At 45.8% G+C, this 16,136-nt stretch overlaps 1 protein-coding gene and 1 long non-coding RNA gene across 8 annotated transcripts in view; one reads left to right on the plus strand and one right to left on the minus strand.

The window, feature by feature from the left end:
• Nucleotides 1-10,988, plus strand: part of FBXO34 (F-box protein 34) — an 83,508-nt gene extending 72,520 nt beyond the window's left edge. For 5 of the 7 annotated variants that reach the window (XM_030562960.1, XM_030562963.1, XM_030562961.1 and 2 more), the window contains 2 exons: nucleotides 2,210-2,408; nucleotides 8,254-10,988. In XM_030562960.1, coding sequence (XP_030418820.1) covers nucleotides 2,332-2,408; nucleotides 8,254-10,438 — 2,262 coding nt within the window. In that variant the 5' untranslated portion in view covers nucleotides 2,210-2,331 and the 3' untranslated portion in view covers nucleotides 10,439-10,988. Of the gene's footprint in view, nucleotides 1-2,209; nucleotides 2,409-5,036; nucleotides 6,265-6,289; nucleotides 6,926-8,253 lie in introns of those variants that run through there. The other 2 variants (XM_030562965.1, XM_030562966.1) reach the window with 2 other exon arrangements.
• On the minus strand, nucleotides 2,845-14,970 carry LOC115651742. Its single transcript, XR_004000422.1, has 3 exons — nucleotides 13,863-14,970; nucleotides 11,665-11,856; nucleotides 2,845-5,043 (listed from the first exon to the last, which is right to left on the minus strand). It is a non-coding gene; the product is annotated as an uncharacterized LOC115651742 (long non-coding RNA).
• Nucleotides 14,971-16,136: the final 1,166 nt, after the last annotated feature.

Here is a 16,136-nt window from a genome sequence, read left to right on the forward strand (position 1 = left end):
CTACGCTACCAAGATTTTGTTGTAAGAAAGGGGCAGCATGAAGAGTGTTGTGCAAAGCAGTAGACAGGGGTAAAACAACCTGCTACAATAAATGGTAAATCTTCTGGGTCACAGTGTTACAGTTAGCTTGGAAAAATGGCATTCCTTCACTATGGCGTCACTGCACATTGTCCTCTAGAGAGGAAGCAAACAATGCACTGTAGAACAAGCTGTTGGCAGCTCACATTTTAATGCATGAGAGTTTTTCCAGGTCTCATGTGCTGGTTCACTTTTTCCTTCTAGGTTTCAATTTTGAAGGTGGCTGTTGTTACTGTCCAAATGTTAATACAGTGCTAATAGCGTCTGCTGCAAGGACAAGGAGTGAAAGGAACAACCTAGTACAGATTTCAGAGGTAGCAGCCGTGTTAGTCTGTATCCGCAAAAAGAACAGGGGGTCCTTGTGGCACCTTAGAGACTAAGGGCTTGTCTACATCAGAAAGTTGCAGCGCTGGTGAGAGAGTTACAGCGCTGCAACTTTGAAGGTGTACACATCTGCAGGGCACCACCAGCGCTGCAACTCCCTGTTTGCAGCGCTGGCCGTACTCCCGTTTTGTCTCGGGTGTAGAGGATCCAGCGCTGGTGATCCAGCGCTGGTGATCCAATGTAGACACTTACCAGCGCTTTTCTTGACCTCCGTGGAAGGAGGAAGCCTCTGGTAATCAAGCTGGTCTCCTTTCCCGGTTTGCTCTCTCGTTCCCGGAACCCCGAGCAAGCAGGTCTCCTTCCCTGCGGTTTGCAGGGTGGCTCCGGGAACGCGAGAGCAAGCCGCGGCGAAGCTGGTCTCCTTTCCCGGTTTGCTCTCTCGTTCCCGGAGCCACCCTGCAAACCGCAGGGAAGGAGAACCGCTTGCTCGGGGTTCCGGGAACGAGAGAGCAAGCCGGGGAAGGAGACCAGCTTCGCCGCGGTTTGCTCTCTCGTTCCCGGAACCCCGAGCAAGCAGGTCTCCTTCCCTGCGGTTTGCAGGGTGGCTCCGGGAACGCGAGAGCAAGCCGCGGCGAAGCTGGTCTCCTTTCCCGGTTTGCTCTCTCGTTCCCGGAGCCACCCTGCAAACCGCAGGGAAGGAGAACTGCTTGCTCGGGGTTCCGGGAACGAGAGTGCAAACCGGGAAAGGAGACCAGCTTCGCCGCGGTTTGCTCTCGCGTTCCCGGAGCCACCCTGCAAACCGCAGGGAAGGAGACCTGCTTGCTCGGGGTTCCGGGAACGAGAGAGCAAACCGCGGCAAAGCTGGTCTCCTTCCCCGGCTTGCTCTCTCGTTCCCGGAACCCCGAGCAAGCAGGTCTCCTTCCCTGCGGTTTGCAGGGTGGCTCCGGGAACGCGAGAGCAAACCGCGGCGAAGCTGGTCTCCTTCCCCGGTTTGCTCTCGCGTTCCCGGAACCCCCCTTGAAGCCGCCCAACAGCGCTGCAGTGTGGCCACATCTAACACCACTTGCAGCGCTGGTTGCTGTAAGTGTGGCCACTCTGCAGCGCTGGCCCTATACAGCTGTACTAATACAGCTGTAACAACCAGCGCTGCAAAATTTTAGATGTAGACATGGCCTAACAAATTTATTTGAGCATAAGCTTGAAGTGGAAAGCTTATGCCGAAATAAATTTGTTAGTTTCTAAGGTGCCACAAGTACTCCTGTTCTTTTTGTAGTGCAGATTGGAGATACTTCATGGTAGCTTTGTTTTGGCTAATTTCTGTATGTGGTGTTAACAGAGGACAATTTCCACAAAGTTCTAAGGCAGCCTGGCAGTATGTGTTTGTACTTTTTGAAATTGAGTATGTCACTCAGCTTGGAAAGCTAGCATCATTTTCTGGCAGTCTTGACGATTTTACTGCTTCAACATTTTAATTTCAGCCTTGAAAACCATACCTCTATGCAGTGCCATTAGGCAGAAAGCATAACGGAGCGTGTGTGTTGTTTGCAAAGGCCTTTGAAGATGTAAAGCATGCTAAGGGCTGTTGCAGCCCCAGGTAGAATCAAACCTTGTGAGTACATCTGACTAGCTTTTCCAGCATGTGGATGGTTGGTGGTGGTGATGTATCCTACCACTGCCCAGAAACCCTGATCAGGATCATAGCACCATTGTATTGAGTCTTGTTCCTACATCTAATGTAGGAAGAGTCCCTGCTCTGACTAGGCTGTGTTCTAACAGTATCGTTTGTTTGTCTGTTTTGTTTCCCCAGTTTCTAGGTGGCAGAGAGACAGTGAAACACTGTGTGGGGCAAGAAAAGCGGTTGCGGGAGCCTGCATGTAAACAGAGATGGATTGGCTGTGACCGCGTGCCTTAGGTGGGGAGATCGTTATTATGAAGACTTCCTACAGAGCTGGCCTCCACAGGGAACCACTGAATTCCACATCATCTACATTCCATCAAGTCAAACGGTACAAACAGACCCCAGTTGGGCCATGAATGGTTACCACATGTAGGCCTACTCCTTAATTCCTTGCTTTGTGTGCCAGTCAGCCTCCTAAATAAAACCCTTGCTGCTTTGGAGAACCTTTCCCTTTAAGTGAAATATTAGCAGTAGTTCTAATGACTATGGGGCACAATTGTTCCTTAATATTTTTTTAATTAGATAACGGCAGCTACATCATTACTGCTGCTCATGTCCTCAGAGAAGCCTTTGGATTTTTTTTTGTTTTTTTTTTGGTAGCAACAGCTGTAACTTTGGCCTTGGCTACACTCACACTTTACAGCGCTGCAACTGGGGTGTGAAAAAACACCCCCCTGAGCGCTGCAAGATACAGCGCTGTAAAGCGTCAGTGTAATCAGGGCAGCAGCGCTGGGAGCGCGGCTCCCAGCGCTGCACGCTACACCCGTAAGGGATGTGGTTTACATGCAGCGCTGGGAGAGCTCTCCAATATAATTGGAGAGTGGATTGCTGTAGTAGGATTTGAAATATGCAGCAAGCTTAAAAAAGCTAGCAGAAATACCAGTAATCAGTAGGGTGGGCCGTCTGCCTAGAGAGTAAATAATTAGATTAGTACAAACTTAAATTTTGCTTCAAGTGGACACCTGTTTTTCTGATTAAATTCAGTTGTGCCCTTCTTTTTCAAACATTACTGTTTACAAGGCAATTGAGAGCATCTGTGTTGCTATTGTAAGACTGAGAACAACTCATATTGATGCATTAAAGAAAATGCAAATGACAAAAATACAGCGCTGAATTCAAGCTTAATAATATAAAATGTGTTTCTCCTTTTTTAAAGATGTTGAAATCTTGTAATCTACCAGACTCTAAGGGGAAATAGTCAGCTTTCAGCTTCTCATACCTGTGTGCGTGTGAAACAAACAAATTCTGTGTAGTATCTTTCTTGGGTGGAGGGGACAGATGCTTCATCAGTCTGTTATTGACCTACAGCCAAATCTTGCAGTCTAAATGGAGCAAAACTCCCACTGACTCCCTGGGGAGGGGTGGTTGTCTCTGTGATGATCGGTAAGAATACATTGTACCCAGCCCTGCTTCCTCCCACTCAGTGTCACTCTCCGTACACCAGGGGAAGGGTAGTGGGTAGCATAGAGCCAGATATGCTTACTTTATGCCACCCAGAGATTGCCCTGTGCCATAGAGTCCTTTGAAATGCCCTGTAGAGCAGCTTTTAGGCTGCTTTGCCCTGCCTGAGCAGTGCAAAGGGGCAGAAGCAGGGCTGAGAATCTGGGCCAAATGATTTTGGGGGCTTCTAAAGCTTAAAAGTGGTTGACTAAAACCAAAATGTATTTTAATAATAACTAGCTCTTACTCTGCATTCTTTATTTGTAACTCTCCAAATGCTTTACAGAGGTGCTCTGGATCATTATCCCCATTTTGCAGATGGAGAAACTGAGGCACGGGAAGGGGAAGTTACTTGCCCAAGGTCATGTTTAGCAGTTGGTCCAGGCAATTCATTTAGACTCTGTCCTTCTGTAATCTACAACACTATAGCCATGGAACTTGCTGCAGACTAGAGCTAGTCAACAAAAAAATTCTTTTCCTGTGGCAAATGTCAGCGTTTAGGCAGAAATGTGAATATTGAAATGTTTTGGTATTCGGTCAAGATTTTTTTGATTTGGAAGTGCTGCTGTGGTCTTGTTCTTCTCTATAGGTGAGATGGAATTTCCCATCATGTGCTGTGGCCTCCTCTCTTGAAACATGAGAGTCCCTGGCCATGGTGCATTCTGCAGGATGTAGTCTGACTGAGGAGCCTGGCCCATAGAACAGAAAAACAGTTTAGATTGAGAACTTCTCACCAGCTGTACTACAGACTTCTGCTTCCATATCTAAGCTTTCATGGAAAGTAAACAATTTCTTTGGTTTCTGAGCCTTCATCATTGTGGAGATGACCTTGCAAATATAAACTGAAGCAGTAGCATCTACCTGAGTCCTCAGGCAGCTCAAACAGTAGCTCTTAGGTCTTCTCTAAAGGTGTGTTCTGAACTTGTGTTAACTAACACATGGTAAATAACTTGGTTAAATCCTAGTGAAGACAAGGCAGGTTATAGTTTTAATATGAGTCAACACCACTTTTCCAAGCGAAGATGCACCCTTAGATACTCCATTATCTCAATGGCTTAAAGGTAGAATAATGATACTTTAAATAACATAGCTAATTATTTTACTGCTGTTCCTTTTCAAAAGAAACATCCAGGTAATGTTCTTGCCCACAGTCCCAAACAGCCTTCCTGGGGCCCAAAACCCCTAACTGTCCATTAGCCAGTTGCGAAAGCTTCCTGCTCCCACTTGATAACATCTACAATGTCATTGTCTGTACAAAAAAATCTGAGACACCACGGTAGAGGCAAACAAATTGAATTTAATATCAGCATAAATACCACAAGGGGTAAGACCCTGATATTGTGAATCACTTTTATTTAACTCATTTTAAAAATGCTCAGTTTAAAAAACTTACCTGCAGCTCTCACAGTAACTGGCCTGTAATATTGGAGTGCTGCAGAAATTGAGGCATTAAAGGGTGTCTAGGCTATGGTTCATATTACGAGCGAGTTCTGATGAGAAGACTCTTGTGTCTTTTGCAGCTTCTAGAATTAGAACATGTGCTGTTACACTAGGGGTGGGGAAAATGCTTGTTGGTTCATCCAAAACCAGCTCTTTTTTCTAATCTTCACATTTCAGTGGATGAGAACTTTTTTCCAATAAACCTTTTGCTGTAAAGTCTGTGAAATTCTTTTAAAATGCAGCTTGCTGTCTCCCCAGTGGCTGAAAATGTTGAGAAACAGATGCCACCCCCAATCTGTTGTTCAGATGGAATTAACAGTGCTTCCTTATCACTGTCTGAAGCTATTAGGATTTTCAGTAATTCTAGATAGAGACACAGTGTAATTGAACTCTGAATTCAAATGAGACAATTGTTCTGGCAATAAAACTTAACTAAGCTTCCTGATGTATAATAGAATTTGTTCAGCCTTCAGTATATTCTCCACCTCGCTCACCAGCAACCTAAATACTGGAGGAAATGTGAAAACTTAAATGAAGAATCCATAATAGATGAGCTGTGATTTTTCTTTTTCTCTTGCCATAAACCAGAAATAGCCTTGAGCAGCTGAACCAGTTCTGCTGACTAAACATGTTGGAGTAATCAGTTCAGTCCTATTTTATTAATTTAAAACCTTGTCTTACTTTCAGCGGCAGTCTCCTTAACGAAGGATGTTTTACTGATTGTCCTGCTTCGTGCATGTCAGAAAATATGTGAAAAGGGAGAAATGAGGCTCTGTTCGATCTTACAAATTTCCTGGCACTAGAAATTCCATCTGGGAATTTTATTTTGTACTTTCAAATTACTGGACTCCAAAAGGCAGAAATGTCTATGTAACTGCAGCTCTCTCTATGCAAGGGACTTGCAGTTCTAAGTGGCCAGAAGTTGTTTTATTTCTAGTGGAAAAGGTGACACTTCAGCAGCGCAGTGCAGTTTCAGTATGAAGAGGAAAGAGTGCCACCTACTGTATCTCAAGCACCACTTTCTGCATGCAGCAGCCTGGATTTTTCTGGGAGGTTTCTCTTCCAGGAAGTTTAGTGACCTCTGACCCAGATTACTTTCTGAGTGCAGCCTGAGAGGACACAGCTGATCCTAGTGTTGTGTAGTTCAGAAACCAACTTGCAAGGAAAACAAAGGACATGGTCACAACTGTTGGAAGAAGTGGTCTAGATTCAATAAAGGAGTCAAAATGGACACCTTGAATTGCACCCAGAAGAGACTTAGCAACCGCGTTCTGTACAAGCTGGAGCTTCCACATGGCCTCAGGGTATAACACCCCATGGTGCCTATTGCACTAATCTAGTCGGTACAAGCACATAGGTGACTGTGGCACTGTCTGCATGTGACGAGAGGTTGCGATCTTCTCTTCACACACAGGCTGGGAGCAGGGGGAGGACGGGAAGGTGGTGGTGTTTGCTTCTGCTGCTAGACTCACTGAAAGCAGCAGAGGATCCAATGGGACCTCTTGACTGTGCACCTTCTGGGAAGGTGGGCTAGCCTGTCCATCAGTTCCTAGTATACACAGCATAGATCTCAGGTTTGGTGGGTATCACATACTACTCTTTCCCTTCTGCCACTAAGGCCAGGGTGGTGAGTGAAACTGGAAAGAGAAAACAGAGGCAGAGCCCCCCTCTCAACAATATGAAAGCGTTCCCTCACTTTGGACAGTCAGTTGCAGTGACTCAGTCTAGAAATGTTGTCCTCAAGCACCAACGCATTTTACCCTGGCAATTGGAGTTGAGGAGTCTTAGCTTCTAGCAAACACTCTGTGCTGAATGTCCTACTTTTCTCCTCAGAGGCTGGGTTCCTACCACAGGCTCAGTTGAAAAACCAACTTGGGGTGGCCCAGGTGTAACTGAAGCCATCATACAGAGCCTCTGTTGTGATGTGTGAGAAGGAAGGAGCCCAACTAGCCTGTTGGGTCTCAGGTTGGATTCAATAGCCTTACACTTAGAAACACCTCTTGTCTATGGACTGGGCACATTTGATCTCTGAATCATTCCATGACAGCCACCATGGAGCTCCATGATACCTTTAAGAGAGTCTTCTGAGTAGAAAGGGCAAAGGTAGAGAGGCTGGTTTTAGAGTAACTGTCACCTCTTGCTAGTCCGTGGTTTTGGTCACTTGTTGCAAGCTGTCCCAATGAATTTGATGGCATTTAATTCCCATTTAAATGAACAGGAAGAGAGATTATTCTAGTTTCAACACAGGCTTTACAATGTAAAAATGTAAATCCGTTACCATGGAAACATACCCTACAGCTGTTCCTGTAACGTGCTCATGGGACAGTCCAGTGAGACCAGAGACTGAAGGCTGCTGGTAATTAGTCCTGCCTCTCCCCCATGGCAGTGTGGATGCTCCCCCTAGGCCTTCCTGCAGCTCTAGGTTTTTAACCGAGCAGAATTATAAATGTATAAGTACACACGGGGAAAAGAGGTGCTGAGTGTAATGCTGCTGTAATAGAAATGCCCCTTTTGTTCCAGTAATTTCTAATTTATAGCTGTTAGATTCGCAATATAAAAACTTCAGCTTCATAATAATGCAAAATATAGAGACAAAGAAGTGACTCTTAATTTGACATCTAGTAGTTTTCCCCCCTGTAACTTTTTTTCAGGTTTACTCTGCACTGAACATTGATATCTCCATAGGCAAGTGCAGTTAATTAGTTGTTAACAACATACTAAGGGATATTGTTGACTATAGGAGGTATCAGCAGATCAGAAATCAGGTGTGATCTTTGTATAATGGTATAATTACAATTGCTAATTTCTCTACTCAGCTTTAATCATTCTTTATAAAAACCCTTTTCAGCAGATAATCAGTGACTGGATATCAAGATTGGGGGGAGGAGAGAAGGGGCTCTCAGTTTGGCTAAAACATGAATGGATCAGAGATCTAGACTAAATCAATAGTTATAATAACTGAAAGCTGTAAGAACAACTGGGTGGAACCTAAAATGTTTTGGGGAGACTGTTTATATCTCAAATTTGTTTCCATGACATTTTAGAGAAATTATAGTGGCACCTTTCCGTGGTCATTGGGGCTTATCAAAGCATTCTCCAAGGGTGAACTGCAGTGACATCACAGGCTGGGGACACGACAATTGCTGCCCCTGCAGCCATTCTGGTGCCTCTCCTGCTCTGGCCCCCTCCTGTGGCTCCTGTCCCCTGTCGTGGTCCTTATTCTTATGACACACATTCGGAGGAGGTGAGCCCTGGGCAGCTTTTACAATAATTCCTTTACTTTTGTTTTCTAGGGCTTCTGGCATGCACTTAAAGCCATACCTCAAATTACAGAAGAAAGAGCGATCTCTAGATATAAGCCAAGATTCCCTAAGAGGCCTACATATGAGCCATCAAAGGTCAGCACAGGAGGAAAAGTATACGAACAACTGCACCAAACTGAGCATTTTCCCTGCGCCCCCTGTCGTGACTGCCTCTCGTAAGCCTTTGGGAATTATTTATCCTAATGCTATGTGCAATATGAGTGGGAAAGCTCCAGCAGAAGGCCCAAGTTTTGAGAAGAAGAAGAATGCCCCGTCTGCGACAATCCACCAGGGGGATGAGGGGGAAGGACCGTTAGATATCTGGGCTGTTGTGAAACCTGGGAACACCAAGGAAAAGATTGCCTTCTTTGCAGCCCAGCAGTGCAACAATAGGATGGGCTCAATGAAACTTAAAAGCACCTGGGATATAGATGGAAGATCAGCTAAACGAAGGAAGAAATCCGTGGATCTTATAAAAGCAAAGATTCAATTAGAAAGGATGAGAGAGGCAAACAGGAGGTGCGCCCAGCCTGAGCCTTTTGCATGTGGCATTGAGCACTGTTCTGTACATTATGTTAATGACAATGGTGAAGGGATATTTCCAGGTCGATCCTTATCTGTAATCGAGATGGTAGCTTTTTTAGAACACAGAGCAAGTGCTTTGCTGGCTGACTGCACCAAAAACTGTACGAACGCTGCTACCACAAGGCTGAGTGGGCAATCCAAAGGTGCACTTCCTGCTTCAGACCCTTTCTCTACCCCGGGGGCCTGCGAGGTACATTCTGAAAAAGGGACCTGTGGGAGTGGTGAGCAGCAGAATGAGCCCGTGCGTGTGCTGGACATGGTTGCAAAGCTTGAATCTGAGTGCTTGAGACGCCAGAGCGAGCGTGAAGCAGGGAGCCTATCCAGGAACAACAGCTTCCGGAGAAACATAGGGCGGATGTTACTGGCGAATGGCACACAGTCTGAGTGTGACACTGGGAAGGTATCTTCCAAAGTCCTTGGCCAGGAGGTAAGTTTAAAAGATCCTGTTACAGTGAATGATGATGGACAGAGAACAAAGCGTGGCCCTTCGGCTGCTGATGAATTATGGGAAGGAGCTGCTTCTGGTCAGCAGTCCTTTCCGGCAGGAGCAGCTGTGGATATCCACATGGTGAACATCAGTGTCAAGCTTGGTCAAGAAATCTCAGTGAGACCCGGCAGCAGAGGTGATTCTGAAATGATCGTGGAACCTCTGGGGTCCATCTCTTCTACATGTCCAGGAGCTGTTGGGCTGTCGTCAGATGCCATGCAAAGCGAGAGTATGACTGTTGATTGTTCGGCTAGAGAACCTGTATCTATTCCTAATCTGAATTTGCATCCAACAAGGAGAGAGTCTTTATGTATCAGTATATCAGTCACCAAGACAGAAAAGGGGTGCAGGAAAGAGCAACCTTCTAATATTAGCTTTGGTGAAGATCCACTTCCAGGGAGGCTGTTCTTTCTGCATCCTAATCACAACACCAAGCAAGAACACACAGGGTTAGGGGAAAGTACTAAAGAAAAGCCAGGAGAAGTGGGCCAAACTGAGGATGCTGCTGACAGTAACAAAGTGTGTGAGATCAATAGTGTTTCCATAGAGCCATTTGCCCTTTCACTATCTCCCATGGAAAGTGCTTTGCAGATACTTGACACTTCTTGTTTGAAAAGGCAGGTGTCTCATGACTTTTTGGAGACTAGGTTTAAAATTCAGCAGCTTTTGGAGCCTCAGCAGTATATGGCCTTCTTGCCCCACCACATCATGGTTAAGATCTTCAGGTTGCTCCCCACTAAGAGTCTAGTTGCTCTTAAATGTACTTCTTGTTACTTCAAATTTATCATTGAATACTACAACATAAGGCCAGCTGATTCCCGCTGGGTCCGTGATCCACGGTACAAAGAAGATCCTTGCAAGCAGTGCAAGAAGAAGTACGTGAAAGGGGATGTGTCTTTGTGCCGGTGGCATCCCAAACCCTACTGTCAAGCTTTACCATATGGCCCAGGGTACTGGATGTGCTGTCACAAGTCTCAGAAAGGCATCCCTGGGTGTAAATTAGGTCTTCATGACAATCATTGGGTTCCTGCCTGCCACAGCTTTAACCGCACTCTTCACAAGAAAACCAGAGGAGGAGCAGCAGATGCGGAAGAGGAATATTAGTGCACATACACTTTCTCTTGGGAGGAGAAAATTTTCATGCTCTGTGCTGTTTACAGTGTATATAATTGTGTTTTCACAGGGCTATGAAACTGCACATACTTAAACACAAGAGCCTTTACCTGTTAGATTACAGAGAGCTTTTAGCCCATCATTGTAAATAACGCTATTAAAAACAAATTGTACATATAGAGTCTACAGCTGGCTGAACAACTTATTCACTACAATGCAGCTATGATAGTGTTGCGGCTATAGTCGTGTGTGTTTTTAAGTGTCTTGTTTCAAAATCTGTATATCCTGTATAATATATGAGCGTTTCTGCGGAGAAACTCTAAATCGGTAAAGGTTAACTTGTTTAAAGGATCTTCAAATGATTTAACTGGACAACCTTAACGTTAGACTAGACCAGATATTTGTTATAGTAGTGTAGCAGTGAAGAAAAGAGAGGAATATTATTGTATAGGCAGAGTATAAAGAGGTTCTTGTCTCCCTTACCCATGTTGTCTGGTTATTTTTTTTTTTACTTTAATAAAATGTGCATTCTAGATCTGCCTTATCCGACTTTCTCTTCTCGCACAATCTGCCCTGAAATAAAGCGATGTAAAACTTCAGGCAGTAGTTCGTACTGTGGTGAGTTCAGAGGGAGAGAAAAAGTATCTTCTTATTTCAAATTAGTTTAATATTTGAAAATCAGTTTTAATGAATGCATTCCTCACCCCACCCTTAGCTTGTGCTCTTTGCTCCCTGCACTGGAATGAATGTGGAGACAGCTGTTGAATTCTAAAAGATACTTTTAGGCCATGCCAACTGCAAAACTTAATTGGGTAGAATTATGCTGAAAATGGTACTGGCTGGCAAACTCTGTAACATCAGCTTCAGGTCCCCCTCAAGCATGGCTTGGTTCCTGCCAGAAGCCAGGCTAAACCATGTGTTGTGCTCAAGATGCTGGGTTGATCACACTTTATACAGTGGGTGTTTAAATGCCGTCTGACTGTGTCCAGTGGCGTGGGAGCTGAATCAACTGCACTGCATAACTGCCCTTAGCAGGTCTTGGGAGCCGGAAGTGCAGCTTGCTGTAGGTACATAGCATGTGTCCTACTCTTGTTTGAACAGCAATTCCATGCACCAGTGCATCCTCCTTAGCCTGACTGCTCTCAGTCGTATTTCTTAAAGTCTGTGACCTGTTAAATTTTTAATCTGTGTCATTAATGGGGATTTTGCACACTTACCCAGAGGGTGGACTAGCTCCTGTGTGGATTTCAGCGAAGGCCTGTTATCTAACGATAAGGCTGAGAGAATAGTTTCCATAAGAATCCTGTTTTCGCATCAGTCTTTCAAAACAAATCCCCTTGTGACATTTTCCATGTCAGTGCCATGGAGGCAGAAATGAAGAACTGCAGCTGTCCACCCATGCGTCCCTCCTGCCAATGGGAATGTGAGCGAACATGTGACATGAGCACTTTTCCAGAGAGAGTTTTGCCAAGCAGAGAGCAGGCAGAGCCATGTAGCAGTCACTTCATTTTGAATGCAAGCCTCAGTCACAGCCAATTAAAACATTCAAAAGGACCAAAAAAAGGAGGGTCTATAACCTGCCTAGGTTAAGACTCCTTGGCAAGGGGCAGGGCGGGGGGAGAGCTAGCTGCTGCAAGACAGTCTGGGTGCTGCTTTCATACGCCCAAACAAGGCTGAGGATGTGACTGACCAGGATCACTGGGAATCACAGGCTCCAATTCAATGGGATCAAAATACATCTTGTGGGAGAGGAGCCCCAATGCACCTTTAACAAACCTGGTGTTATCGTGATACTTTTGCTGCCAGAAGCTGGGTTGAGTAACAAGCAGTCCAGGCTGGAGCCAAGGAAGGCCCTGCCTCCTGCATGGCAGCCTAGAATGGTGCTGCAGCAATGGTTTTTGTTTAATGGTATTTACTGCATCTCAACCACTACCTTCATTTCCAAGCATAGCCTAAGGACTAGCAGCTGAAGGTGAAAGGAGAAATCAGGTTCCCACGGTGGCTAGTCTAAAAGCATCTCTGTGCACTGTGCTGTTGACACATGCTCCTGCTAGGAAAGGTGTCTGGCTTGTGTTTATGTCTGCACTGCAATTAGATGCCCGGACCAGCTGACTTGGTCTCAGGCTGCAGTCTGGGCTCTGGGACCCTCCCACCTCACAGGGTCCTTGAGCTTGGGCCCCAGCCTGAGCATCTACCCTACCCTTAAACAGCCCCTTAGCCTGAGCCAGAGTCAGCTGCAGGTGTCTAAACAACTCCTAAATCACTTTTCTGTTACTTTACATGGATGGAAAGGGAGGGTGCTGGCCCCCTACTGAAGGGGTTGAGCATTTTTCTCTCTCAAAAACGGTACGGAGCAGCACATGTTCATCCGTGTTTCTGTCCAGCACAGCTCTGACCATGCAGCAAAGTGTGTTTTTAAGAAGTAAAATGTTATATTTAGCTAATCCATTACCACAGACAAACCATTCCTCAGGTCAGCTGTCAGTGCTGTGGAAATCAGTAGGTGTCAACTCTTTTGGGCAATTTGACCTTGCTGCTGCTCTCCTGAGGAGACTTCCCATGAGCTGGGCACAGCAAAGGCCGTGACAACACGGAGGAGAGAAGAAAAGGGGTGCCTGACACTTATACTCAAGTGAACAGCAGCAACTGAATCCTGTGGGGAGGAAGTGGAAGAGTGGTGATGTCCCTTGTTAATTTGTGCTGTGACCACCTGCAGGCAGGAGCCTGGCTTCTCTAGCCATAAGGGCACCAGCCCAACTAAACACTAGAGAGACAAGAGGGGTGAGGTGATCTCTTTTATAGGACCAACTTCTGTTGGTGAGCAGGACAAGCTTTCCCAAAGCTCTTCTTCAGGTCTGGAAAAGGAAATCCCAGCAGCTCTGCTATATGCAGGATGGAACTGATTGTTTAGCCTAAGTAGTTAGCACATATAGTAAAGGACCATTCAAAGTCCATATGCTAAACAATCTGTTCTGTCTTGCATTTAGCTGTGATGCTGGGAAATCCTTTCCCAGACCCAAAGATGATTTGTGTGTGGCTCCAAAGCATCTCTCTCCAGCAGAAGTTGTTCAGTAAAAGGTATCACCTCACTCACCTTGTCTCTAATATCCTGGGACCAACACAGCTCTAACTACATTGCAAACTCAGCGGTAGGCAGGTGGAAGTTCTGCTCTTCTTTCTCTTCCCACTGGAAAGAGCTGTAAAACAGCCCTAGAAAGGATTCGGGGTGATTTGGCTTTGAGTTTTCGTTGAAGTAAGGAAGAGGGAGGCTTCTCCCCTTACCCCCTCAGAAATGAGCAAAGATAAGATAAAATGCTGTAGCGTCAAAGCAGCCAGGCTGAGCTCAGCGAGGCAGAAATAGCAGCAGCGTTAAGAGAAAAATATTTTGTAACTAGATAGGGGTTAGCGTGATCACCTTTGGAGCAGTGTAGGGGATCCTGGTCGCCTTGTTAGGACAAGGCGGTCATAGGAATGAGACAGTCTGAAGCCTTCAAGCAAAAATTTCCTTGAGTCCTGGAGATAAAAAAAAAAGTTACGTACCGAAGGGGAAAGAACACAACTGCTGCAGGATGCCTGAGCTAGCAGGAGTGACAAAGGCCATCTGCCATCCCACCAGCTGAATCCGTGCTTTAAGTAGCTGGGTGCATTGAGCACAACTTGCATATTCTTTTCCAATAAGCTGTCTTGGTGATTATATTGCTATTGCACATACCTAGATTCCTTTATCAAACCACCTCATCCGCCCCAAGGAAGTCAGTTCTCAGTCTCAGCAAAGGGGGGCAGAACTGAGCCCCAGCAATCTGCTAAATGGTAAATTCTAATTCAGAGTCTGAGATGTCTTTCTCCCTCCCCCCACTTTATGCAGAGATCTGACTTAGGGCTGGTCTACATTACAGGCCTGTATTGGTAGAAGTACGTCGCTCAGATGTAAAAAATTCACACCCCTGAGCTATGTAGTTCTCCCAACCTCACCCCATCTGTAGACAGCTGTCAACAGGAGAGCTTCTCTCTATGCAGGTACCACCTCCCTGGGGAGCTGGATTAACTACACCGCTGGGAGCCCTTCCCTCGGCAGCATTTTCACTGAAGTGTTACAGCAATACTGGCTGCAGTGCTGTACAGGCAAATGCCCTGAGAAAATTCAGGTCCTGTTACATGTGAGGGATTGAGTCTGTGCACTGGAGTCAAAGTCCCCATTGCAGGTGTGTTCAGAGCCAGGACTGGGATCAGCCCAGTCTGTGAAGAAGCCACTGGAAATACTTTACAAATACAAAACTGCACTCGTTTCCATGATGTTTAATGGAATCTTCATTTTCTTAACCTTAAGCTGCTGGCTCCTGCCCCAAACCCTCAACATCTCCCATGCTATCCCTCCTCCCGCTTCCACACAAGTATTCCACTGCAATACCCTCCTCTCTGAGGGGCCAGACACACAAACCCATGAAATGTCGCTGCTAAAGCCATCTCTCCTTTGCATCCTTCTAATGCCTCCCCCCTCCCCCCATCTGCTGGTGCATCCTTTAAACTACCCTTCCCCTCCTTCAAGGCTCATTCTAGAATCTGCCCTTCCCCCCTGCTCTTGTCTGCCTCTCACCCAACCACTTCCCTACATTCAGTCACATGGTCGCCTATGAATGGCACCACCCTATTGTGAGCTCACCTGTAAGGTCACTGCCCTCTCCACTTCTAAGTCCCTCTTGCAAACCCATTCTTGGGTAGCCAGTTGCCTTTTGAGTTACCCGCCTGTCCTGCTCACGGGAGCAGGGACTATCCCTCTTTGGATGGCTGGAACGCACCCAGGGCATCACAGGTACAACTACAAACAAAATGCTAGAACAGTAAGATTCTGATTAGCAACAACGCACCCCTTCACGGAACCAGGCACCTCGAAGCTGGGACTGGCCGTCAGGCACTTCTGGTTCAGTTTGGTCTCAGACACCCCTCTCTCAGGCTTTTATGGTGAGGTTATTGACCTGTGACGGCACTGCCTTGCGGCAACATGCAGCCAGGAACTTTGAGTAAGAACAAAGCTGGTACTGATCAGCTTCTTGGGTTTGGAGAAGATGGAAGCTGATGGATGTTGGTCTTTCTTGTCAGTCACAGATAAAGAAAACCTGAACTAGGCCTAGCTAATCTTTAGAATCACCTTTGACTCCAGTACTTTTCATATTGTGATAGTCCACCAATCTAAACCATAACCGCTCAATGGCGGGGACCAGCTCTCTCTGCTTGTGCTGATTCTAGCATAATGCAGCCCGCATCACAACTGGGGCTTTACATGTTAACACAGTAACAATAAATGTAATTTTAAAAGTTACCTGCACAAAGAGTATCTGCTTAAAGTTACCTGGTAATATAGAGGAGTATTCTCATGGATGAAAAGGAAATAAACATTCATGAACAGCATTTGGCAATGTGACATATTTACCCAACACATAATATAGCAGATCAAAGCCAGGCCCACATGAGAAACTTCCCAGTATGGTAATGTCAACTAGGGAGGAGTTTTTTTCTCGGCAACATTTTTATACCAGACAGAGCCTCAGTGTAGACAAAATTAAACTGGCAAAAAAGTGCTTCTGGCAGGAGAGGGCAATGTGCTTGGCAGCAGGCTATACCGATATAACTGTGTCTACACTAGGAGGGGTTTGCCACTATAGCTAAACCATTTCTAAGTCAGACCTGACCC

Source organism: Gopherus evgoodei, chromosome 4, assembly GCF_007399415.2.
Source record: "Gopherus evgoodei ecotype Sinaloan lineage chromosome 4, rGopEvg1_v1.p, whole genome shotgun sequence".
In the NCBI taxonomy this organism is placed as follows: Eukaryota; Metazoa; Chordata; order Testudines; family Testudinidae; genus Gopherus; species Gopherus evgoodei.